Here is a 27,377-nt window from a genome sequence, read left to right as displayed (position 1 = left end):
AAAATAAATCTGCCTCTGCATCGCAGCAATTCTGCCTCATTGCAGCAAACAGCAAACAGCCTGCTTTACTTTCATTTTCGTTTTCAGCATAGCTTGATTAGCACAAGAAAAAAAAATCTGCTCCCAGCAATTTACCTCGTGTAAATTGCTGGGTACAATTAGGCTGTTTTGCCCGGGTACAATTAGGCTGTTTTGCCTGGGTACAATTAGGTCCGGGCAAAACAGCTGAGAGCAAAACGGCTGAGAGCAAAACAGCTGACAGTCGGGAGGTCGATCCAATCAACTGGTGCTAATTAGGCTGTGTTGAAGCTGAAAGGAGCTGTTTCTTCTTGCTGCTTGCTGCAAGGAGGTAAACTGCTGGGAGGCAGAGGCCAAAAGGTGGGGGGCAGTTGGTGGGTGGGGCTACATTCGGTGTATAAGACGCACCTAAATTTTCACCCCCTTTTAGGGAGTAAAAAAGTGCATCTTATACTCTGAAAAATATGGTAAATCTTTGTGCCTGACATTTATCTAGTACATCGCCAGTGATGGTATTCAGCCAGTTCGGACCAGTTCAGGCAAACCGGTAGTGGCGACCTGCACCGCCCACCCGCCCCGGCGCTATGCCATCCTATTTAGCCACGTTTTCTAAGCTGCACGCATGTGTGCAAGCCACACGCATGAGCAGAGCATATACACGGAAGGCCACGCGCATGCGTAGAAGGCACACACTCACATTTTTGGTGTGCAGCGAACCGGTGGTAAAATTATGTGAAACCCACCTCTGTACGTCACCATCAGTCACAAAAGTAGCACCGCCAGCCCAGCAGCCTAGGCAGACAGATATATTCCATCCAATTTTTAAAAAACAACATTTTAATTTTTTTTTAATGGCAATTTTACATGCTAATCAGTGGTGGGTTTCAAAAACTTTTACTACCAATTTTGTGGGTGTGGTTTGGTGGGCATGGCATGGCTTGGTGGGTGTGGCTTGGTGGGCTGGCAGGGGAAGGATACTGTAAAATCTCCATTTCCTCCCTATCAGCTGGGACTCGGGAGGCAGAGAATAGATGGGGGTGGGGCCAGTCAGAGGTGGTATTTACCAGTTCTCCGAACTACTCAAAATTTCCGCTACTCGTTCTCCAGAACTAGTCAGAACCTGCTGAAACCCACCTCTGATGCTAACGCTTGCCAAGGATACACAACATGGTTGTAGAGTTTCTCCATCTAGCTGCAAGAGACTGCTATATACAAACCCAGAGACTGATAACATTGTTCAACCCTGGTTCCTGCACTTACAGATCACATTGGATACAAACTATGATTGGAGTTGATTAGATCATCAGGAAATCAGGCTTGATCAGGAATAAATGTTTTTTTAAAAGAATTCCAGAAAAAGCAAATAGTCCCATTTCATGACCAACTATGTGGTTGTGGCCATGAAGTCACTTTCGCTCACGGGTGAAATGCTCAGCCAAACCGGTAGCGATGGCGGCCAGTGGTTTGGAGAACCGGTAGCGATGGTAGCCGGTGGTTCGGAGAAGTGGTAGCGATGGCGGCTGGTGGTTCGGAGAACTGGTAGTGATGGCAGCGCGAGGCTCTGACCACCTGCCTGATCGTCATTGCTTCCTGGTTTTAACCAGGAAGTAACCTGTTTTTTACCTTCTGCACATGCTCAAAGGATCGGTGCGTGCACTTCCGAACTGGTTGGGAAGGTAAGTAGATTTCACCCCTGTTTTTGCTCACAACAAGATCATGTTCCTAAGTTTCCAAGAGGCACCGCAGAGAGATCTTATGAAAACCCTGACATTTTGCAAGTCCATCCAAGGATTTACTCATATCTTGGAAGATCTGAACATTTTATTAGGGCTTGTCTGTTTATTTTAATTTCCTCTGGGGAAATTGCAGTCCTTCATTTGTGGTAGGGTGGAGTGTGAATTGATGGAAGCTCCAGTGTCCATCAGAGCAATATTACTAAACCATGCCTAATTATTCCGAATATTGCTTTTTGTTAATCGTTTCATTATGATCAACTTGAATATCTGGCTAAGCCTTCTGCCTTTCTAAATAAACATGTTAATTTATGTATAAAAATGCACCAAACAGATGTTGGGACAGTGGAATTAGCGCCAATCTGGAATTTCTTTCTTTTTCTTTTTTTTAAGGATTTATTGAAATTCGAGCATTTAAAACACTGTACAAAAGTACAACACAGAGAAAAAACATAAAAACATAACAAAAACTTTCCACTAATAGCAGCTTTTCTATATCGGTATCTCTATCATAACAAACATATTTACAAAAGTTATATCTCTATATATCTCTATCTTAAATTACATCCTTATTTATATTATAATTACCTTTATTCATATTCAATTCCATATCCTCTATTTCTTCAACAATTTTACTCAATCTGGAATTTCTAAAGGCTGAATGATTTGGCCACAAATGAGACTTGACACTTCAACCTAAGGGAAACACAGCCTATCTGGAATCAATTGGATTGAGATAGCTGGCTATAGAAATTGAATAAATGAATACGTATCTGTAGGGTATTCGGGGCTCCCTGAGTTTGGCTGTTTTCTTGCAGATGTTTCATTATCTTTGCTAGCACTGATCATGTTACCTAGTTGGGTCATGAAACGTCTTCAAGAAAACAACCACGTTCAGAGAGTACTAAGGATCCCATAGTTTGAGCCTGAACTCCAAATATTCTCTTTTTAAGAGCTGTGGTGGCACAGTGGTTAGAATGCAGGATAACTATGCCCACTGCAAGGAGTTCAATCCTGAGTGGCTCAAAGTTGACTCCGCTTTCCATCCTTCCGAGGTCAGTAAAATGAGGACCCAGATTGTTGGGGGCAAATATGCTGACTCTATAAACAGCCCAGAGAGGGCTGGTAAGCACTGCGAAGTGGTATATAAGCCTAAATGATATTGCTATTGCTATTGACTCCATCCTTCGGAGGTCAGTAAAATGAGGACCCAGATTGTTGGGGGCAATAGGCTGACTCTAAACCACTTAGAAGTGGGTGAAAATCTGGGTGTGTCTTATACTCCGCCCAGCTTCTCAAACAGAAGTTTCAGAGGCTGAAAAAGCATCAGAAATGAAGCTTCAGAAAAGAAGCCCCCAAACAGAGCTTCAGAGGCTTTTTTTTCTGAAGCCGTTTCAGAGGCAGGATTTTTTTTTTCTGAAACAGAATTTCTGAAACAGAATTTCAAAGGCTGAAAAAAAGCAAAAAAAAGCAAGGCACAGAGCTCACAACCAAGGAACCTGTTGCTAAAATTCACCTCTGGGAACAGCTGATTGGGAGTATTCCAGGAGGCCAAGCCACCTCCCAATCAGCTTTTTTCTTATTTTCCTCCCCAAACACTAACAGGTATCTTATACTCCGGTGCGTCTTATACTCTGAAAAATATGGTCAGTTTAAGTGCTATTGATATGTCTCCTTAAATAAATATCTACCGTTCCACTACCTTACTTTGCCACATCTAACTGCTCTAAGCTACCCTATTATCCCCAGACAGGTCAATTCACATCTCACTGCTCTAACCTATTATCCTAAAACTGGTCAATTCTTATACTGCAAGTACTGGTGCCTACAGGGAGATCAAAATCAGCAAGATGGTAGGTAGAAGGTACTCAGAGGCTGCCCCCAACATGTTGCTGTCGCCTGCATGTTCACAAAGGGAAAAATTTGATTGCAACAGTCCTCTAGCTGTCTCACCAATGTTGAGCCCTTCCTGGTAGACACCATTGCTGGAAAATGAACCGGCTGAGGTGCGGCAATCCAGATCTCATTCCCCATCTTTCCCTTGCTCTCCATTTAGTATAAAATACCGAGCCCTTTTCCAGCCCAAGGTGTGTGTCTGTCTTTAACAGACCTGTAGAGACCTATATGTTTCTTTACATCAGGGGTATCAAACTTGATTTCATTGAGGGACGCATTGGGGGGCCAGCAGGGTGGTGTGGTCAGGGTGACTGTGGCCAGGGTGAACCTGGCCAGCTTGACATCACTAGTCAAGGTTCTGTTTTCGGCTACAATAGCCTCCTGCAGCCCTCTGCCAGTGAAAATGGAGCCCAGGGGAGCCCATGCGGCCCTCCCAAACTCTGTTTTCGCTGGCAGAGGCACCACGGACCAGTTCTTCGCTGTTTCCAGGGTGGCCCCGCAGGACAAACCTAAGCACCCTGTGGACCAGATCCAGCCCCCGAGCCTTGAGTTTGACACCCCTGCTTTACATGGTTCAATTGTGAACAATATCCGATGATCTATTGTTAAGTTGGGCCTATTTTCTGTTTCACAACTGGGGCATTAATGTGCTGTGCCCCCTGAATAAAGATTTGGAAGAACAGCCTTGACAGAGAAGGTTCGGTTGTGTCACTGCCACAACTATTGAGGGAAGAATGGAACAAAAATTGTTCTGCAAAGTATATTCATGATGATTGTCTACTCACTTAAGATGGGGAAGGCCTATAAATATTCTAACCAAATAAATAAATAAAATTAACATCTCAACATCTGCAGGAAAGGGTGAAGAATGAACCAAGGAACAGAGCTGGGGAAACGGATCTTCTAAACTGCTGCTTTCTAATTTTCTGCTCACATGATGAGCTAACCGTTCCTCGATCCCAAAGCACAAAGCTAACCTTGTTAAAATGTCATTATTTCATTGCCGACACCCAAAAGTCAAACCCAGCCTTTTTAACGTTTGCAATCCAACTGCCAGCGCGATCTGTATGTGTCCCAACAAATAGTGATCTCAAATATTGACACAGCTCATTTCCTTTCCCCCTGCTCTGTTTTCTGACGTGATTTTGCAAGGATTTAGGCAAAATCATTTTCTAGTTCTGCGGCACTTCGCGACAGAGGCAACAAACTGAACCGATAGCTATAAAGTCTATCTTCCCCCATTATTTTATTTTTATTTTTCAGCAAAACGGAAAGCAGTCAGCATTTCCAAACTTTGTTTTTTGGGTCCAAAACTTTTTTTCCCCTCTTCATATTTTATTTCTTTTCCAATCTCTGGCTTATCGTTTGACTTTCCAGGGCTTTTGGGAAGCAGGGGGGGAAAAAAAACCCCTTTTGTGACGCAGTTTGGTTATCTGATTACTTAACCCGTCGGGAAGACAAAATAGCAGAGAAAGGAAATGCATTAACTATCTGAATTTTCTCTCGGGCGATGTTCAGCTGAAAGAGTGGATTCTGTGTGTCTGTTTCCTGATTTACTTTCTGAGATTTAAAAAAAAGAAGAAGAAGAAGAAGAAGAATAGAGAGGCTTTTCACCCCCTGACTTTTGTCTGGAGGGTAAATAACTTTAATAAGTTTCTGGGCTCTGTTTCTTGGATTGTTCAGAGAGCAAAAAATAGGATTGTATTTGCACAAAATTGGAAAAATGAAGAGATCCCTACGGATGAGAATGTGATTAGGAAAATATTAGAATGTGCAGAAATGAATAGATTAACACTTGAAATTAAAGAGAAGGAATAATTTGATTATTATAATATATGGGAATTATTTGATCAATGGTTAGAGAATAAATATGAAAAGTGGAGAAAAACAGAAGAGTGAAATGGAGAAAATGTTTTGACAAAGTTAAATAACTTAAGAAGAGGATTGTTATAGTATTAGGTATATATTAGTATTAGTATTAAATTAAGAATAGATAAAATGATAAATATGGCTGTACATTGTAATTGTATTGTATAAAATATTTGCACAAAATATATGTACCCAGACAACACACTGTTTAATGGAAGATGATGTTTGAATTAAAATAAAATAAAAAAGTTATAAAAAAAGAGAGAAAGCAAAAAAAATGTTGGAAACAGACAAATAGAAAGAAAGACAAATAAATAAGAGCCCTGTTTGAATAGTCGGCCAGAGTGGCGAAAAGAAATAAATGTAATTTAAAAGGCAGGCAAAAACATCTGACTATCAGGAGGAAAACGGGTGGAATTCTAAAAAAAGGAGCAACTATTCTCTTCTATGTTAATATTCCATTCGTTCAATTCTTTTTGCACATTTTAGAATTTCGGGAGTTTAGTGCGATGTCATTGAATTAGATTCAGCTCCTACCAAATGAATTAATGACAGGTAGTCACATTAGAAAGGGGACCCGGTGACTCAGTGGCTAAGATGCTGAGCTTGTCGATCAGAAAGATCAGCAGTTTGGCAGTTCGAATCCCTATCACTGCGTAATGGGGTGAGCTCCCGTTACTTGTCCCAGCTTCTGCCAACCTAGCAGTTCGAAAGCATGTAAAAAATGCAAATAGAAAAACAGGGACCACCTTTGGTGGGAAGGTAAGAGCGTTCCATGTGCCTCTGGCGTTTAGTCATGTCGGCCACATGACCACAGAATCGTCATCAGACAGTGCTGGCTCTGAATAGCATGTATGTGGGAGGGGAACCTTTATCTTTACCTTAGTCAAATTAGAATTTCAAATTAGAATAAGGTCTTCTAGTCCAACCCCCTGGTCAGGCAGGAAACCCTACACAACTTCAGACAAGTGGTTGTCCAATCTCTTCTTAAAAACCTCCAGTGTTGAAGCATTCACAACTTCTGGAGGAAAGTTGTTGCATGGATTAATTGTTCTAACTGTCAGGAAATTTCTCCTTAATTCCAGGTTGCTTCTCTGTTTGAGTAGTTTCCATCGATGGTAGAACAACTTGTTATGTAGAAGGTAGGGCCAAGCATAGAGTTGAAAAAGTCTCTTTAGGAATATTGAATTTTTTTTTATAGTTGTATTCAATGATTAACTTTCTTAGAATATAGAGTAATAGAGTAGGGAGGGACCTGCGAGGTCTACTAGTCCAACCCCCTGCTCAACAGGAAACCCTGTATCATTTTAGACAAATGATTGTCCTGTCTCTTTTTGAAAACTTTCAGTGATGGAGCACACACAACTTCTGGATGCAACCTGTTCCATTGGTTAATTGTTCTAACTATCAAGAAATTTCTCCTTAGTTCTAAGTTGCTTCTCTCCTTGATTAGTTTCCATCCATTGCTTCTTGTCTTGCCTTCAGGTGCTTTGGAGAATAGCTTGATTCCCTCTTCTTTATGGCAACCCCTGAGATATTGGAAGACTGCCATTATGTCTCCCCTAGTCCTTTCATTAAACTTCCAATTTCTGCAACCGTTCTTCATATGTTTCAGCCTCCAGTCTCCTAATCATCTTTGTTGCTCTTCTCTGCACTCTTTCTAGAGTTTCAACGTATTTTTTTTTACATCATGGCAACCAAAACTGGATGCAGTATTCCAAGTGTGTCCTTACCATTGAGAGCCCAAAGTTTCTGTTGCTAACCAAGGCAATCGTTAAAATGGCTGCCCATTATTTTACAACCTTTTATGCCACAGTTGTTAAGTGAGGCATTTGTTAAAGAAATCATATGTGGGGGCTAAGCAAATCTGGCTCCTCCCCCCCCATTGACTTTGCTTGTTACAGAGCCATGGTGGCGCAGTGGTTAGAATGCAGTACTGCAGGCTAACTCACTGCCCCCTGCCAGGAGTTTGATCCTGACTGGCTCAAGATTGTTTCAGCCTCCTGTCCTTCTGAGATCAGTAAAATGAGGACCCAGATTGTTGGGGGCAAGAGGCTGACTCTGTAAACCGCTGAGAGAGGGCTGTAAAGCACTGTGAAGAGGTATATAAGTCTTAAGTGTTATTGCTATTGACTCAGCCTTCCATTCTTCCGAGATCGGTAAAATGAGGAGCCAGATTGTTGAAGGCAAGAGGCCCTGAATTAAAGTGGACAGAGTCCTTTGCCTGCTTGTGTATTTCCTTGTAATATCTCACAATCTGATTGTTTCCTTGCCAAAAAACATCTACAAACTCCAGCAGATTTGCCTAGAACTAATTAACTCCAGAATTGGCTTACTCATTTTAAATGATGCTAAATATTATCGGTCTGATGCATTCTTTTTCTACTTAACTGATGCTATTAATCTTCAGGCATCATAACAGCCAAAGACTGCCTGTGTAACATTTCACAGCCAATGAGAGCAAATGTTGGAGGGGGGGGGACCCTATTACAGTAGTGGCCAAAATTGTGGAAACCTTTTGGGAAAAGTGTATTTTTGAGGTTTGATGGCTAATCACACCACTTTTTTTTTCTTTTCTTTTCTTTTCTTTTCTTTCTTTTTTTTTTTTTTTTGAGTTTCAAGATAATCCTATTCCACTGCTGGAATGGCCTGGGAATAGCCCAGACCTTAACCCAATTGAAAATCTATGGAGCTGACTAAAGAAACTTGTTAGTCAGAAGCGACCTAGCAATAAAATCCAGTTAATAGAAGCAAACATTCAATCTTGCTTTATAAAAGCTGCAGAACTAAAAAACTTGGTTCACTCCATGGGAAGACGTTGTAAGGCCGTAATTCATGCTAAAGTTTACCCAACTAAGAATTAACTGACATGTGATTTCCACTACCGGTTCGGGCAAACCGGTCTAAACCGGCTGAATACCATCTCTGGTGTCAGCTACCACCACCCCTAAGGAAGGGTCAAGACTTTGCATCTTGACTTATTTTTTTTTACTATTATTATTATTATTATTATTATTATTATTATTATTATTATTATTATTATTATTATTATTATTATTTAATCTTTAGTGAGATTCACAGCCTTTGAGGCTGGTTAATAGCTCAGCAGCTCAAGTCCTAACCAAGGACCTAGGAACTGTTAAGGTATTGTCAGAGGATGTAAGCTGTTTCGAGTAAGATGGTTTTTTGTAGAGTCAAAATGTTCAAGTCCGGTAAATTTAGAATTTCTAAATAGCGGGGTAGCCCTTTGGGTATTGCTCCAAGGGCTCCAATTACAATCGGGACAACACACGATTTCTTTTTCCACAGTCGCTCAACTTCAATTTGTAAGTCCCGGTACTTTGTGATTTTTTCTTGCTGCTTATCTTCAATTCGTGCATCACCAGGTATTGCAATGTCAATGAACCATACTTTTTTCTTTTCAACTATTGTTATGTCAGGTATGTTGTGGACCAAGTGTCTGTCAGTCTGAATCCTAAAATCCCACAAAATCTTGAGTTTCTCATTCTCTAAAACTTTCTCAACCTGATGTTCCCAGTGGTTTTTGCTGTACTCAAATCCAAACTTCTGGCACAATTTCCAGTGAATGATTTTAGCAACACGGTCATGGCGTTGTAGGTAGTCAGTTTGTGAAATTTTGCTGCACCCACTGATCAGGTGGTCGACTGTCTCATCTTTCTTTATTATTTCTTTATTTGTTTGTTTGTTTGTTTATTATTATTATTATTATTATTATTATTATTATTATTATTATTATTATTTTCCCCTTGTCCCATTAGGGACACCACTCTGAAAATGGGGTGTTTTTCTCCTGGAAAGGTTTTGGCAGAGACAGAGCTCTGTGCTTTCTTTCCACACAATTTATGAGTGCCAAAAGTGGTCTTTAAAAAAAAAAAAGTCCTCTCTAAGGAAAGTTGGCTGTCCGTGCCAACTATGGATGAAATAAACCCTAGATCATTCTCAGCCAGAATCCCTAACATCATCGGATCAGACTGACTGCAGTAACGCCAAAACCTTTTCCCAATCGCCAGATTTATTTCCGACAGTGTCCAATAACGGGTTGATCCAGAAATATCAAGCAAGCCGCTCTTCCACGACATCCAAAGGCTGGTTGAAACATGTGGGGGCCATGAGGATCCTTTGCAGATTTGATAAATAATAACAAAAACAAGAACCGGAAAGGGATTATCTTTTTTAAAAAACCCTCCCTTAGGGAAGGGAACAAGGGCTCCTTTTTCAGCTGGCGATTTAAGTGAGGTGCCGCTGCTGCTTTTTATGCAGCCAAGGAGGTTTGTTAAGGAGGCAGCTACTTTGGTGGGAAAAGTCAGAGGGAGAGAAAGACGGGAGAATAATGGTGCTTTTTATTTTTCCTATCCAGTTGCTTTGGTCAGCATGCCAGTCACATACGCAGACATTGCTAGGCAGTTTTGTAAGTTCTCATGAACGGGACCCATTCAGAGTCTGTCTGCTCTGGTCTCTCTCTCTCTCTCTCTTTCTCTCTCTCTCTCTCTTCCTTCCTTCTTTCCTTCCTCCCTCCAACCCTTCCTTCGTTCCTTCCTTCCTTTCTTTCTTTTTCTTTCTTTCTCTCACTCTTTCTCCTTCCTTCCCTCTCTCCCTTCCTCCCTTCCTTTCTTTCTTTCTTTCTTCCTCCCTTTCTTTTTCTTTCTCTTTCCCTCCCATTCTCTCCTTCTTTCTTTCTTTCCTTCCTTCCTTCCTTTTTCTTTCTCTTTCCCTTCCACTCTCTCCTTCCTTCCTTCCTTCCTTCCTTCCTTCCTTCCTTCCTTCCTTCCTTCCTTCCTGTTTTCTCTTCATTTTGACCCTTTCCAAATATTTCACCTACCTTATGTGGTGCAGACACTCATCAACCTTCAATCTCAGCTGCACTAAGACAGGATACAGTTGACAAGGGTTGGGGAGGGGGAAGCAGGAAAATAAAGAGTTTGTTTTTGGGTTAAATCGCCTAGCGAATGCAGAATGACCTTCTGCATGGCAAAACCTCACAGGAGTTTCAAAAATTAGAAGCCCAAGTCAAGAGTTCCAGGAGGAGGATTGGAAGGCGATTGTAAACATATAATTATCTCCTTTTCAAGGAAAAACACACTGAAGCATGATTTGTTCAGCATCAAAAAATAGAAAAGCAACATTAAATTGCAATGCTCCCTATAATGATTTTTTGCTATTTAGCTGTGCATTAAAACACTGCTTCCAAATATATTATTGCCAACGAGATTTCCTTTATAAATTAAAATTTATATTGGGGAATGATTTGAGCATGCCAAGACTGTATAAAAGGAAAAGTTTTCACTTAACCACATGGCATGACATGATTAGCATGTGACAGCAGCATGACACTTCTCCAAAATAGAAATGGTAAACTTTCTAAGCTGTGCTGGCAGAGGTGAAGCACAATGCTGTCTTCGGGGGCCATGCCTACTCTTTGCAGTCAAAAGGTTTTCTTAAAAATAAATCAGGAAAATAGTTCCACAGTTAGCGATCATTAATTAATTTACAGATTAACAGAGTTGGAAGGGATCTTGTAGGTCATCTAGTCCAATCCCCAGCCCAAGCAGGAGACCCAACACCATTTCTGACAAACGGCAGTCCAATCTCTTCTTGAAAGCCTCCAGTGATGAAGCTCCCACAACTTCTGAAGGCAAAAGTTGTTCGCCATCATGGCTATAAGAACTCTCAATGCCTGCTATTAGTGCCAAATTTATTATTAGGAAACATTGGTATTTACCTCTTGATCAGGATCGTGGATGTTAAAATACTTATATTTCTCCTAAATTATGCACTCTAAATGCTTTTTGCTCTTGCTGATTCTATTTTTTTTAAAAAATAACAATAATAATATGCCCAAGACTTTACCACTGTCAATAAGAAAGACAAAAAAGTCAGGATAACGGACGTGGCAGTACCTGAAGACAGCAGAAGAGAAAGAACTGGAGAAGTTCACAAAATATGAAGACCTACAAATAGAAATAGAACGACTGTGGCAAAAGAAAGCAAAGATAGTACAGGTAGTCCTTGGCTTATGACCACAATTGAGCCCAACATTTCTCTTGTTAAGTGAGACATTTGTTAAGTGAGTTTTACCCCGCTTTACAACCTTTCTTGCCACAGTTATTAAGTGAATCCCTGCAATTGGTAAATTAGTAACCCGGTTGTTAAGTGAATCTGGCTTCCCTGTTGACTTTGCCTTTGTCAGAAGGTTGCAAAAGGTGATCACGTGACCCTGGGACATGGCAACCATTATAAATACGGGGAAGCTGGAAAGGTCGTAACTGTGAAAAGGGGTATTAAGTCACTTTATTCAGTGCCGCTGTAACTTTGAACGGTCACTAAATGAACCATTGTAAGTCAAGGACTATCTGTACCAGTAGTGATAAGCACCTTGGGTGCAACCCCAAAACATCTGGAGCATCAACTTGAACACCTTCATTGGCATTGAGAAAATCGCCATCAGTCAATTTCAAAAGGCAGTCTACTCAGTACAGCTTTCATCCTGCAAGTGTCTATGGAGATTCTCAGCCATCTAGGTCATAGTTGTCCCAAAGGTACTTTTTTTCAAGAGGCAATTGGACTTTCTGGTTTTTCTTTGAAGACGTTTCGCTTCTCATCCAAGAAGTTTCCTGAATTCAAGAAGAAGCTTCTCATCCAAGAAGCGAGACATCTTCAAAGAAAAACCAGAAAGTCCAGTTGCCTCTTTCATCCTGAGACGAGATCTGCAACACCACAAAATATATCAACATCTGTCTATCCTAGATCCTTGGGAAGGAGTCCATGGGTGAATAAAAACGCCAAATCCAGTCTGAACATCTGGCTGACTGTGCAACAAACCATAATAATAAATACATCCTCCTTTTCTCCTCCTTCTCTCTGCTTTCCTTCTACTAAAGAGCCATTAAAATGATAAAACGGGGGAAAGAAATACAGACAAATCCTCAACTTATGACCATGATTTTTTTGCTAAGCAAAGTAGCTATGAAGTGAATTGTACCAGACTTTACTAACTTTTTTTTTTGCCAGTTGTTTAAGTCAATCATGCAGTCGAGAAATGAATCTGGGTTCTCCACTGACTTTGCTTTTGGGAAGTCCACTAGAAAGGTCTCCAGTGGCAACCATCGGAAATAGATAGCAGGACTGTGAGGATACCATGAAGGTCGTAAGTGCAAGGACCAGTCTCAAGTCACTTCCTCCCCACCCCCCAGGGCTATTGTAACTTCAAATAGTTACTTAGCGAATATTGTACAGTGAGAATGTTGTACGGTGAATGTTGTACTTATGACCTAAACTTTGCAGGATTGCAACCACAGATGTGCTTAGAAGCCCAGAGATGGGATTCACTTACTTTCCCTACCGGTTTGCAAATGTGAGCATGTGCAGTAATTGCGCATTATGTCCGGGCGAGTGGATGGAGCCTCCCACCATCGCCACTACCAGTTCGTGCGATCCGGACAGAACCGGCTGAATCCCACCACCAGAGAAGCCGCTCTGATAACACAAGCACCATTGCACCAAGATCGTTTGTGCATTCGTTCACGCACACACAATCGTTTATGCGACATCGCATAACCTCCTTCCCCTCCCGCTGTTCCTGCACATAATTTTGCAGGCGTTCTTTTTAAAGGTATCCTAGGATTGTGGAGAGACTGTACGTTTCAGTCCTCATTCCAAAGTAAAGTTCACAGGCTTTCTGGAATCTAATGAGACTTTCGAAGCACAGCAGGATATATTTTCTTTCTGAAAGTTTTTCGACATGTTTTTCTTAGCACGCACACATTTTAAATTGAGATGCCAGAGACCGACTTCTTAAAATGAGCCACTCTGTGAGGATGTCTCTCCCCCTCTTCTTTTCATTAGAACAGCACAGAATAACAGAGTGGGAAGGGCCCTTTGAGGTCTTCTAGTCCAACCCCCCCCCCCCGCTTAAGCAGGAAACCCTATACCATTTTAGACAAATGGTCGTCCAATCTCTTCTTTAAAAACTTCAAGTGTTGGAGTAACCACAATTCTGGGGGCAAGTTTTCCATTGGTTGATTGTTCTCACTGTCATGAAATTTCTCCTTAGTTCTGGTTCCTTCTCTCCTTGATTAGTTTCCATCCATCGCTTCTTGTCCTGCCCTCAGGTGTTTTGCAGAATAGGTTGACTCCCTCTTTTTTGTGGCAGTCTCTGAGATATCGGAACACTGCTATCATGTCACCCCTGGTCCTTCTTTTAATTAAACTAGACATACCCAATTCCTGCAACCATTCTTTATATGTTTTAGCCTCCAGTCCCCTCTTTGTTGCTCTTCTGTGCACTCTTTTTAGAGCAGGGGTCCTCAAACTTGGCAGTTTTAACACTTGTGGACTTCCAACTCCCAGGCAGCTAAGCTGGCTGGAGATTTCTGGGAGTTAAAGTCCACAAGTCTTAAAGCTGCCAAGTTTTGAAGACCTCTGTTCTAGAGTCTCAATTTCTTTGTTTACATTGTGGCTTCATTAGATAATTAAGACATTTCCATCTAATGCATAAGAGCTTTATTTTCCTTTCCTTCATCCTCCTGGATGATGACCGATTGACTTGCAAAGATGGCAAGGAACTTTCAAACAAGAGGAGGAAAAAAATTCTTCAACTAAGATCCTGTTACTGGGACCAAGAAGCTGTTAACGTTGTTGTTGTTTTTTATTTGCCCCCCTCCCCCCCGCCATTTCTCGGTGGGTTACAGCTAGAATGAGGCCACCACCGAGATTTATCTAGTTGAGGAGGCCACACATTGGCTGGGAGGGACACTCAAGAGGGAGTGTTTTCACGCACACGTACACACACGGCAGCTGTATTTGCAGATGCACTTAACTGGGTCATGGGCAGAAAGTGTGCCAAGAGAACAGCTGAACCGAGTCAGCTGTAGGGTTACAAAAAAGGCCCAGGATTCATTTGGAGTGGAACCAAACAAAGTAATTCCAAAGTCACTCCAGTGAGGCACAAGGGAGTTCATAAAAGGGCTTGCTTTTCTCTTGCACCTGCCTTCCCAGAGGACCATCTAAAGTGGTTCCTCCAAAGTGTAGAACTTCCTCTCCCTCATGGCCTGTTCACAGCCACCTCTCCCCACAAGGGAATGAAACACAACGTGGGCGTTTTAAGCCTCCGGATAACTCCATCCATGGTGGCTCCATCCCAATCAGGCTATCCATTCCCTTTGTTTTTTCTTCCCTTTTCATCCAGGCAGATTAACTAGCAGGAAGGAACAGAATCCCATCTGTCTTTGCAGTGACTTCCTGTGAGAAGATTATAGCTCTCCCTCCATTCCTATCACCATCCTTAAAAAAAATCCCTTCCCAACATTGAGAGACTCAGAAGTGGTATTCAGCCAGTTTGGACCAGTTCATGGCGACCTGCGGGTGAGCGGGCCCGACCACCCACCCGGACACAACCCCATCCTATATCGCTGTGTTTTTGATGCTACATGCATGTGTGGACGGTGCGCGTGAGAGAATTGCCATGTTGTTTGACGTCACACACATGTGAGGATGGCGGTGCACGCGTGCTCAAGTTTCCGGTGCTGGGCAAACCAGTTGCTACAGTATGTGAAACCCACCTCTGGAGAGACCCCCACTGAAAAGAAGGACACTTTGATCCCTACCATGGGCAAATGAATGGTTGCAGAAGTTGATGGAGTTGGCTGAAAGGGCAAAATGGACAACTTTGATTAAAGAAAAGAACATAAGTATTTGTGTTTCCACGGGGAAACCGCTTCTGAACTTCGTGCTTGAAGTGGAAAAGAATGCAACTCTGATTTTGGGTTTTACCGAGTAGATGGATAGATCTTTACAGAAATGGCTTGTTCATAATTATTATGAACAACGCAAAAAGTTGTGATTTGATGTTACTGCCTTAATTTACTGTAACGGAGAGAGTCAGAAGTCAACGCTTCTTTTTTTTCTTTTTCCTTATCCTTCCTCACTTCCCCTTTTCCTCCCCACTGCTTTTCTATTTACTTTTGTATTTTACAATATTTTATAACTCAATGAAAATGTTGAACTGGGAGAAACTCCCACTGAAATGAAAGTATAACTAGATTCTGGCTACATACGTTTCTGCTGAATATTGAAGGCATGGTCTGAGAATACTATAGGCCACCTCTGGATTGCAGATTGCCATCCCAAGCCAAGAGGTATCATTGCAAGATGGTCTCTCATTTCCAGACAGTGATGGGAAACATTGATTATCTAGTGCAGGGGTGTTAAACTCAAGGCCCAGGAGCCGGATTCGGTCCATGGAGTGCTTAGATCTGGCCTGTGGGACCTCCACAAAAACAGCAAAGGACTGGCCTGCGGTGCCTCTGCCAGCAAAAATTGAGCTCAAGTTTTTGCTGGCAGAGGGTTGTTGGAGGCCATCACAGGCAAAAATGGAGCTCACAAGGGCCAGGGGCGGCCCGCCCAAGCTCCATTTTCGCTGACAGAGCATTGCAGGAAGCTGTCGCAGTCAAAAACGGAGCTCGGGAATCCATTTTTGCTGGCAGAGCTCTCGGCCACCACAGGCACCCCTGACATGAGTGATGTCGAGCTGGCCATGCCCACCCTGGCCCCCCAAAGTAAAACACAACCCTGATGCGACCCTCAAAGTAATCGAGTTTGACACCCCTGATCTAGTGGGCCTGGGAGACTGAAATAGGTAGGACAAACCATAAGTGGGTAGGAAGAGGGAGAGAAAAAACTATTTTCTTAATACTTTCAGCAGCCTGGCCTCAGGAGCCACGTTCTCCATCTGCTCTCTGGGTGGGGTTGAAGAATGACCACGTAGAAGAAGACATGGCCCACTATTCTACACTTCAGATCTTTGGATCTGAACACACCGGTCTTCTCTTTCCATGAAGCCTTCCTTGTTTTTCAATCCACAATGCTGAAGAACAGCAGCCATAAGAGTTATGACTTTATTTATCTTTCTCCTGGAAATGTGTCCTATGATGCAGGGGTCCCCAATCCCCTGGGCCATGGCCTGTTCGAAACCGGGCTGCGGGAGAAATGGGCAAGTGTGCACTTCATGAGACGCTCTGCTCGCACGAGTAAAGGGCGTTGGCACTCACGCGCAAAGCTCGTCACGGAGAAGAAATTTCGCATGGGCTTCCGGCAGTGACATCGTGCTGGCGCGGAGCAAACAAACTGGGCTTTGGAGTTGTGTGTATGCACATGTGCCTGTCACTCACTCACTCACACACACACACACACATACACTGGGCCACCAAGCTAGAAAGATTGGGGACCGCTGCTATAATGGGCAGAAAATATACAGTGGACACATATGGCAAGCTTTGGGAACAATTCTAGAACTGAAGAAAGCACTTGGCCAGCCAAGATTATAAAGACTAGTGAGTTTTGTGAGATATTGGACAAGGGGTCCTTGGTGTTCTCCGAGCTTGGTTACTTTTTTTTTTTTTTTTTTGCAGATTTTCATTAACCAAACTAACATCATCAATGCTGATAATGTTATCTAGTTTGGTAATGAAATGTCTGCAGGAAAACTACTTCATTTCAACCCTGAGCTACAGATATTTTCTTTTATTGACACTGGACAAGGTCCAACAAGAGTTGGGTGTCATGAGGTCCTCTTGTAAGCAATGGAGCAGGACAGTCACAACTAGTGTGGGGAAAAAAAAACCTCCCAAGCTTGAGACAACATGCAATGTTTCATTTTCCTGATTGTTCTAACATCCCATGCTAAGCAGGATGACTGCAGAAGAAACATTCATATAATCTAAAACAGTGTTTTCCAACCAGACAAGTTCCAGATGTATGAACTTCAACTCCCATGATTCTTAGCAACGGCCATCATGGCAGAGGCATTCTGTGAGTTGAAGATCAAATGAACTGGAAGGTACCCAGATTGGGAAACAAATGATTTAAAAATTTGAAAATGCCAGCTTCCGGAAGACTTAAATAGATGGAGCAATTCCCCGCGTCGAGAGCCGTAGTAATCTGTAGCCACAGGAATAGTGAAGCAGCTTATGGCATGTCAATAAATAACAGCTGTATTATGGAATATGTTTTTTATGAATGAAAGGAAAGTTCTGCCTGTCAAGTCAGTCCTTTATGACTTGTGGACTTCAACACCCAGAATTCCGGAGCCAGCTATGTTGGCTCCGGAATTCTGGGAGTTGAAGTCCACAAGTCATAAAGGGGACATTATTCCCCACCCCTGCTGTAGAGGATGCAACAATCATCGTGTTGAGTAACTTAACCAATCCTTGACCTTTGCAAACTAGGCCAAGACATAGTTTTACTCAAGCGTTACTTCAGCATTGCAATCAACAAACAATGGCTCTTATGTACATTACCAATCAGTCTACTCAGATCTACTTTCTTCGGTTACTTTGGTGGGTTAAAATTGAAGAGCAACTCATTTGTAAAACATGTCCTTACTTCCTCCGCTGGCGGCCATCTTTTCTCACATTTGGCAAGTCGCTTTCATATGATCCACACAATTGACCCACACAGATATCCCACAGAGGAGGAGGTATCAAGCACACAACTCTTGTTGTGATACCCAGCCCACTCTGTGATGTCATTTCTCTGCGTTGCCTGAAGACATTCTGCAAACATTAGCAGAGTGACCACTTCACCGGGAGGGTTAAAAAAGATTTGAGGGAAAAAGTTTCACAACCGAGTGCAAAGGTCAACATTGACACACAACCAAGATTAAACTGTGAAAAGGAAGAGTGGTCAAGAACCTACAAGGGATTCTGCTCTTTTCAGAGCTTGTAAACGTAGCAATTTATTCTTATTCTTCAATCGCCTTTGTCTACAAATGTCCATGGGGGTTAAAATTGGTGGTAGGAATATCAACAAATTCTGATATGCAGATGATGCAATGTTTCTCATGGAAAGCAAGGAGAATCTAGAGTGGCCAATCCTGAGAATCAAAGATGGAAGTGAAAAATGTGGACTGCACCTTAACATCAAGAAAACAAAGGTAGCGAAGAGAAGACACAGGTGGGAGTGCAGATAGACAAGGAGACCATCGAAACAGTAAAGGAATTTATCTTCCTGGGCTCTAAAATTGACTAAAGTGGTGACTGCAGCCCTGAGATCAAAAGATGTATATCACTTGGAAGAACTGCAATATCTGGCATGAATATCATCTGGAAGAGTAAAGACACCAGACCCAGAAGCCACTCATCTGAGATGGTATAGATCAGGAGTCTCCAACATTAGCAACTTTAAGACTTGTGGACTTCAACTCCCAGAATTCAGTTGAAGTCCACAAGTTTTAAAGTTGCCAAGGTTGGAGACCCCTGGTATAAAGGTCTGCTGTTTGAGTGTGGACTAAAAAACCTCCAAAATCCCTTCCAGCTCTATTATTCTATTCTATTCTATTCTATTCTATTCTATTCTATTCTATTCTATTCTATTCTATTCTATTCTATTCTATTCTATTCTCTCTAAATGTAGATTGATGCAATAATTTTGTCAAATTGCTACTTATGGCCATGAGACTTCGACTCTGAAAAAAGGTCGATTAGGAGAAGGGTGGATGCCTTTGATCTGTAGGGCTGGAGGCAACTATTACGCATCCCATGGACTGCATGAAGTCCTAGACTGAACGTCACTTGAAAATACCACTTGAAGCCAAGATCACCAAACAGAGGCTGTCATACTTTGGTCATGTCATTAGAGCTGACTCATTTGAAGTCAATCATGCTGGGGAAAAAGGAAAACCCGGCTGGACACTATAAAGGTTGACACCAATATTGTTGTATACATGATGTACAATGACAATAAAGGCTATTGAATTATTGAGCACCAGGACGCCCATGATGGATCTGAAGGAGGCGGTGCAAGACAGAGGGGCATGGAAAGGGCTGATCCACAGTATGGCCAAAGGTTGGACATGATTGAATGGCTGACAATGACAATAACATGTCCAAGCAATATTGGATGCCTTGGTTGGGAATTATGGTAATTGTAGCTAAGACACTTTCCCAATGCTTGTACAATACTGGAACAGGCAGGAGAAAGAAAGAAAGAAAGAAAGAAAGAAAGAAAGAAAGAAAGAAAGAAAGAAAGAAAGAAAGAAAGAAAGGAAGGAAGGAAGGAAGGAAGGAAGGAAGGAAGGAAGGAAGGAAGGAAGGAAGAAAGAAAGAAAGAAAGAAAGAAAGAAAGAAAGAAAGAAAGAAAGAAAGAAAGAGGAAGGAAAGTGAAGGGAGAGAGAGAGAGAGGAAGGGAAGGAAGGAAGGAAGGAAGGAAGGAAAGTGGGTGGAGGGAGGGAGGGAGGGAGGAAGGAAAAAAGGAAAGTGAAGGAAGGGAGAAAGGGAGGGAGGAAGAAAGGAGGGAGGGAAGAAAAAATGAAGGGAGGGAGGGAGGGAGGAAAGTGAAGGGAGAGAGGGAGGGAAGGAGGGAGGAAGAAAGGAAAGAAAGTGGGTGGAGGGAGGGAGGGAGGAAGGAAGGAAAAAAGGAAAGTGAAGGGAGGGAGACAGGGAGGGAGGAAGAAAGGAGGGAGGGAAGAAAAATGAAGGGAGGGAAGGAGGACATCAACCTTCTTGACAACAAAACTAATTTAAATTTTAAATTAATTGCTTTTCTCCAGGATGTTTGTTTGACTTCGTAGATCAGTCTACTGATGATGACCTTAGATTTCTGCAAGGCATGGAAAGAGAAGATAGGGAGACATTTGTCTCCCTCTCTCCATCCACCAGCATCAGGGGTCATCCCATGAAGCTTACTGACAGGGAATTGAGAAAATTGCCTAACACAACCGTGGAATTCAGTCTCACAAGACGCAATGATGTAGTCTGGATACTTTCCCTTAAGGACCGATCTCTTAAAGACCATGATCCTAGACCAGTGTTACTCAACCTTGGAACCTTGAAAATGAGTAGATATCAACTCCCAGAATTTCCCATCCAGTTTCTGCTGGAATTGAAGTCTACACGTCTTCCAGTTTCCAAGGCTAAGAAGCCCTCATCTAGAGACTCAATGTTATCTTTGGACTGGGGACAACATGCCTCCAGATTCTGGTTGCAGGAGAACAATGGTTGGAAGAAGAGTTTCTCTCCGCCTTCTGCTTGCAAGCATCCTCCAAGCATTCTACTAGCCATTGTGGGAAGCCAAATCCATTCCCCACTAGTGATTTCTATCATCTGACCCAAGACATTCTTGAAGGGGGAATCAAACCCATCTAGTTTAGCCCAATGATGGTTGAGGGATTCCAAAAGATACTGTGAGCCCCTCCCCCCGCCAGTGACTGGACCATGATAGACCTTGGCCTGATCCAGAAAGGGCTACCCTTGGGTTATCTGAGATTCAGAAATGAATCATGTCCCATGCAAAGGTTGACTTGCAAGGATAACATGTCTGCCCACATCGCCTTCTTTCCCCACAGATTTTACATGTCAGTATTTCTTCTCATCAAGCCCTGGGTAATTATTGACCATAATACCCAGGTTGTGAAGCTCCAGTGACGTCTGCCTTGAGTCTGAGAGGTGAGGGCATTCTTCAGATATACTCCCCCATGTCTCTCAAAATAACTCACTCCCCAGGGATCAAAATAGGAAACCGACGTGAAAACTGTGTTCCCAGTTCAAGTCACAACCCCCCTATTCGATTGTCCGATGCATTCAAGCCCACCAGTTATTTCTTCTCCTCGCTACTTTCCTTAAGACCAGAGTCTAAACTGAGCCAGCAATTTGACTTCAAGATCCCACATCTTCTTCCCAAGAAGAGAAACATTTTTCAAAGTCATTTTTTCCTTACTGTGGGTAAAAATCTGCTGATTGAATCACCAAATACCTTCTAGTTTTCAAATAATCCAGCAAAGAGAAGGAAGGAAGGAAGGAAGGAAGGAAGGAAGGAAGGAAGGAAGGAAGGAAGGGGAGAGAGGGAGGGAGAAAGAAGGACAGAGGGAGGGAGGAAGAGGGGAAAGGAGGGAGGAAAGGGAGGAAGGAAGGAAGGAAGGAAGAAAAAAAGAAAGAAAGAAAGAAAGAAAGAAAGGAAGGAAGGAAGGAAAGGGAGGGAGGAAGAGGGGGAGGGAGGAAGGAAAGGAAGGGAAGGAAGGGAGGAAAGGAAGGGAAGGAAGGGAGGAAAGGAAAGGAAGGGAGAGAGGGAGGAAGGAAGAGGGGAAGGAAGGGAAGAAAGGAAGGAAGGACAGGAAGGGAGGGAGGGAGGAAGGAAAGGGGGGAAGGGAGAAAGGACAGGAAGGAAGGAAGTACAGGAAGGAAGGAAAGGGAGGGAGGGAGGAAAGGAAAAGGAGGGAGGAAGGGAGGAAGAGGGGGAGGGAGGGAAGGAAGGAAGGAAGGAAGGAAGGAAGGAAGGAAAGGGAGGGAGGAACAGGTGGAGGGAGGGAGGAAGGACAGGAAGGAAAGGGAGGGAGGGAGGAAGGACAGGAAGGAAGGAAAGGGAGGGAGGGAGGAAAGGAAAGGGAGGGAGGGAGGAAGAGGGGAAGGAAGGGAGGGAGGGAGGAAAGGGAGGAAGGAAAGGGAGGGAGGGAGGAAAGGGAGGGAGAAGGAAGGAAGGAGAGAGGAAGGAAGGAAGAAAAGAAGGAAAGGAAGGCAAGAAAAATCTTGCAATCCTTTACGAAAAGCCACATACTGTAAAAAAAAAAAAAAGCATCATGGCGGTACCGAAGTTTTGAAGGATGAGCTAACTTTTCCGCAAACTTTTCCCAGCAGTTCCCCTCCCCGTCCCGTTCGCTCGCTAGCTCGCTCGGCTCTTCTTCCCTTCCTTTGGCAGGACCAGCAACCAAAGTCAAACTCCCTCGGGGTGGCCTTTGGCAGGCCGACCCTCACCTCCCCCCCACCCTCCCCCCACCCAGCTGAGAGCGGAGGGCTCGCGATCCCGCCCCCCCACACTTTCACCCCCCCCCCACTTCCAGACTTCCCGCAGGCATTTCTGCGGGGGGAGGGAAGGGGTCGGCTGTAACCCCCCCCCAGACACACATACACACACACACACACACACACATTTTTCCGCCCTTCCAGGGGAGCCGCTCACCTCGTTCCTCTGCAGCTGGAGGAAGCTGTTTAGGTAGCTGGAATTGAGCGAGGAGGTGCCCAGCTCGGCGTTGCTCTTGCTGGGGTAGCTGAGCTCCGGGTGCTGCGTGGAGGAAGACTCCGGCCGAAAGGCGTCGAAGGCGCTGGCCTGGTGGGTGTCTTGCAAAGAGAGGTAAACCCAGTTGAGCAACTGGGCCGGCTGGTAAACGGAGGCGGCGGTGGTCTCGATGGCTGACAAGAGGCTCATCCTTGCCCCGCGTCGAAGGGCCCGCTGGCGGACGGGACCCCTCCCCTCTCCTCCTCCTCCTCCTCCTCTTTTTCTTCTTCTTCCTCCTCTTCCTCCTCTTTTTCTTCCTCCTCCTCCTCTTCTTCCTCTTCTTCCTCCTCCTCCTCTTCTTCTTCCTCCTCTTCTTCTTCCTCCTCCTCCTCCTCCTCCTCCTCCTCCTCCTCCTCCTCAAGCCCCTGGGGCTCGCTCGCCTGGCTCCCCCTCTTCTCCTGGGGGGGCGTCGTCCTCCCCGCGGGGACCCAGCTCCAGGAGGGAAGGAGGGAAGGAAGGCGGGGAAAAGCCGCTCGGCTGCCCGGCGTCCTCGATCTTCTATCCGGCCCCGTCTCAGCTCTGCCTAAAGCGCCCCGGGACCCTCCGGCAGCCGCAGCGCCCCGCTCGCCCCCGGCATAGCTGCGGAGACCGTCTTGGGCTGCTCCCGCCGCGGGAATCGCAGCACTTTCGCGGAATTCTTTGCAGGCGCTCTGCCTCCTCCTCCTCCTCCTCTTCCTCCTCCTCCTCTTCCTCTCGCCCCCCTCCGGCCTCTGCTGCTGCTCTTGCCCTGGCCCTCCACCTCTCTTGGCCGAGCCCGATCCGCTATCTGGCTTTATCCTCACTCCCTCCTACTCCGGGGCGGAGGGAAGGGCTCCCGCACTCCTTCAGCACCACCACCACCTCGTCGCAATAGGAATAAGTGGAGGGTTGCGGGAGGGGGGGGAGGACGGACGGGTCCGAGCGGGGAGGAGGGGGAGGGCCGGGAGAAGGAAAGGCGATTGGTGGCTGAAAGTTCCGGACTTCGGAAAACTTTGAACGTTGGGGAAGAGGTGGGCCAATCGGAAGAGAGCTGAGTGCCTTTGCTTTCCCTTTGGTTCTCTCCCCCTACTCTCCCTCCCTCCCACCCACCCGAAAAAAAAAAAAAAAACAACGTAGACGCCTCTTCTTACAGGATGCAAGCCTTGCCTGGCTTGGCTTTAAATCGGAGTCTGCCAGGAGCTTCGAGAAGGACTTTCTTGGGTTTAAAAGAGCAAGCGTGTACTTTGGATCAGGGGGTCCCCAAAGCCTTTGCTGGATGAGGAATTCAGCCAGTCCACAAATCCACAAGTCTTAAAGAATAGAATATTGGTTCGATTTAGCAATAGCCTTCATACTTTTGTACATACCTGCTTAGTAGGGCTTTTGCCCCCCCCCCCAAAGCGGTGTTCTTTTTTATACAAAGTCAGCTTATTGCCCCCACAATCCAGGTCCTCATTTTACCTACCTCGGAAGGATGGAAGGCTTGAGTCAACCTTGAGCCTGGTGAGATTTGAACTCGCAGTAATTGCAGGCAGCTGGTAGCTAAGTGCTACTTAACAGCACTTTAGTCCGCTGCACCACCAAGGCTCCCTAAGAAAAGAATAGAATAGAATTTTTTATTGGCCAAGTGTGATTGGGCACACAAGGAGTTTGTCTTGGTGCATACGCTCTTGGTGTACAAAATTTGTTTAATTTAATTTAATTTAATTTAATTTAATTTCGAATTTATATATTGTTTTAATAATTTTAAATTTTGTATTGGATGTTTTTTTATTCTTGGCTGTTCACCGCCCTGAGTCCAGCAGGAGAAGGACGGTATAAAAATTTATAAAATAATAAAATAAATAATAAAATAAAACCTTTGCTGGATGAGGAATTCAGCCAGTCCACAAGTCTTAAAGAATAGAATATTGGTTCGATTTAGCAATAGCCTTCATACTTTTGTATATACCTGCTTAGTAGGGCTTTTGCCCCCCCCCCACCAAGCGGTGTTCTTTTTTATACAAAGTCAGCTTATTGCCCCCACAATCCAGGTCCTCATTTTACCTACCTCGGAAGGATGGAAGGCTTGAGTCAACCTTGAGCCCGATGAGATTTGAACTCGCAGTAATTGCAGGCAGCTGGTAGCTAAGTGCTACTTAACAGCACTTTAGTCCGCTGCACCACCAAGGCTCCCTAAGAATAGAATAGAATTTTTTATTGGCCAAGTGTGATTGGGCACACAAGGAGTTTGTCTTGGTGCATACGCTCTTGGTGTACAAAATTTGTTTAATTGTTTTAATAATTTTAAATTTTGTATTGGATGTTTTTTTATTCTTGGCTGTTCACCGCCCTGAGTCCAGCAGGAGAAGGACGGTATAAAAATTTATAAAATAATAAAATATAGTATATAAAATAATAAAAGAAAAATAATAAAAGAAAAGATACGTTCATCAAGAATCATAAAGTACAACACTTAATGATAGTCATAGGATGCAAATAAGCAATCAAAAGTTGCCAAGGTTGGAGAGCCCTGCTTTGGACAACCTCTTTTCTCCTTCCAGCTGTGGTCAAGTCACAGAGAGGAAGGGGGTCAAGCTATTTTCCAAAGCACCCGAAGGACAGACAAGGAATAATGGATGGAAACTGACCAAGCAGAGATTCAACCTAGAAATGAGGAGGAACTTCTGACAGTGAGAGCAATCAACCCATGGAACATAAGTTGCCTTCGGAAGTTGTGGGAGCTTCATCACTGGAGGCTTTCAAGAAGAGACTGGACTGCCATTGGTCAGAAATGGTGTAGTGTTTCCTGCTTGAGTGGGGGAGGGAGGGTTGTTGGACTAGATGACCTATAAGATCCCTTCCAACTCTGTTAATCTGTTATCTGTTAAGTGGAACTTTCAACCCAAATCCATTCGTGGAAGTCCATCTGCTCACTCCACTGTAGGTACTTGTAAGGTGCTAGTTCCAACAGTGGGCAAAGACTTTTTTTTCTTGGAAATTCAGACTGGATCAAGCTGTGGAGCTCTTCTCTCCAACAATTTTCAGTCAGGGGCTTCCAAGAAACTCTTAAGGCAGGGGTATCAAGCTCGATTTCATTGATGGCCTCATCGGGGTTGTGTTGGATTTATTTGGATTTATTTATTGGATTTGTATGCCGCCCTTCTGCCAAAGGACTCAGGGGCTGGGATGGGGGTGGCCAGGATGACCTCAGGGCTGGGATGAGCATGGCCAGGGTGGGCATGGCCAGCTTGAAATCACTTGTGTCAGGGGCACCTGTGGAAGCCCGAGTGCTCTGCCATTGAAAACGGGCTCTCGAGTTCAGTTTTCAGCTGGGATGGCCTCCTGCAACCCTCTGAGAGCAAAAATGGAGCTCGGGAGGGCCACGTTTTTGCTGGCAGAGGCACCAGGGGCCGGTCCTTCACTATTTCCAGGGTGGCCCTGTGGGTCAGATCTAAACACCCCGTGGGCCGGATCTGGCCTCCCAGGCCTTGAGTTTGACACCCCTGCTCTAAGGCAGTTCTTCATAAGCTCATATTTTCAACAATATCAACCATTTCATATCAGAAACCATCTGGGACATCAAGATAGTCCATATCAACATAGCTCAAAATCTATTTCCAATAGTTCAATGCTTCTAGAGCAGGGATGTCACACTCGATTTCATTGAGGGCCGCATCAGGGTTGTGTTTGACCTCGGGGGGGGGGGAGGCGTGGCCAGTTTGATGTCACTCATCAAGGCTCAGTTTTCAGCCACGATGGCCTCCTACAATCCTCCTGCAGCCCAAGAGCTCCGTTTTCACTGGCAGAGGGCTGCAGGAGGCCGTTGCGGCCGAAAATGGAGCCTGGGAGGGCCACCTCCAACAACAAAGATAATTGAAGTCAAACTTTATTGACAGAAGTGAATATTTGTAGCTCTGGGCTGAATGAACTGTGAACTTCTTGGTACTCTTTGAGCTTGGTTGTATTCTCGCAGACTTTTCATTACCCAACTAGATAACATCATCAGTGCTAGGGGGGAGAAGGGTTTGGTCTCTTTTTATATGCCAGTTTTCTGTGCCATCTTTCAATATATACTTTTATCTGCTTTCTTTCCACTATTTTATTTATTTAAGTCTTGACTTTTTTGCCATTATTTTCCTATTTCCACTCAGTAACATAATGAGTTGCACTGATGATGTTACCTAGTTTGGTAATGAAACGTCTGAAAGAAAACAACCAAGCTCAGTCAACCTTTATTCAAAGTCAAAAAAAAAAAATGTTGTATTAGCTTTGTTCTAATGGGAAGCTGATCTCACAAACAACCCTTCAATGTGTATCAAGGTGATTATTCCAGATGTCCTGTAAATAACACAGTAAAAATAAAACAATATCGCATTTTATCACCTTCCTTCAACTTTCTTCAAAGGAAAAGGTTCCTGGCTTAGGAACTGCAGTTCATTCCTCCAAAACCTCTAACCGCCGTAGAACTTCAGAAGCTCCAATAGCATCTGGACCAAATAAACTGAATAATAAATGCTTAAGGTGATTAAGCTGCCAGGAAACACCGTGAGGTAAATCACACTCATTCTGTAATCCTGACATTTTCATTGAGTCAAGCACCATGGCTCCAAAATTCCTTTTTCAGTCAGCCAAAACTAGCACAGAGTTCATCCAAAAGAAATTGTCTTGATTTCAGCTTTGGAGAATGCTTTTTGGAAAAGATGATTTCTTGAAGCACCAAAACCTTTTTTAAAAAAAGGGGGGGGAGGAGGATATGTTGACCTGTGATTTCACACATGCATACATAGAGACACAGAAGATGGTACATTCTTTAAATGTAGCATCTTCTCCTGGTTTCAAAACTTTTGTGCTCCAATGGTC

At 43.9% G+C, this 27,377-nt stretch overlaps 1 protein-coding gene and 1 long non-coding RNA gene across 2 annotated transcripts in view; one reads left to right on the top strand and one right to left on the bottom strand.

Moving 5' to 3' along the window:
- The window catches only part of ZCCHC24 (zinc finger CCHC-type containing 24), a 153,918-nt gene extending 130,371 nt beyond the window's left edge, over positions 1 to 23,547 (bottom strand). Inside the window, exon 1 of the mRNA XM_034423443.3 lies at positions 22,482 to 23,547. Coding sequence (XP_034279334.1) covers positions 22,482 to 22,727 — 246 coding nt within the window. The 5' untranslated portion in view covers positions 22,728 to 23,547. The remainder of the gene's footprint in view (positions 1 to 22,481) is intronic.
- On the top strand, positions 22,526 to 26,896 carry LOC148113187 (uncharacterized). The gene is made up of 2 exons (XR_015728378.1): positions 22,526 to 22,631; positions 25,079 to 26,896. It is a non-coding gene; the product is annotated as an uncharacterized LOC148113187 (long non-coding RNA).
- Positions 26,897 to 27,377: the final 481 nt, after the last annotated feature.

Source organism: Pantherophis guttatus, chromosome 6 (genome assembly GCF_059756535.1).
Source record: "Pantherophis guttatus breed Tessera chromosome 6, ASM5975653v1, whole genome shotgun sequence".
Lineage (NCBI taxonomy): Eukaryota > Metazoa > Chordata > Lepidosauria > Squamata > Colubridae > Pantherophis > Pantherophis guttatus.
The sequence above is the reverse complement of the archived record's forward strand: the minus strand, read 5'-3'. Positions and strand labels throughout refer to the sequence as shown.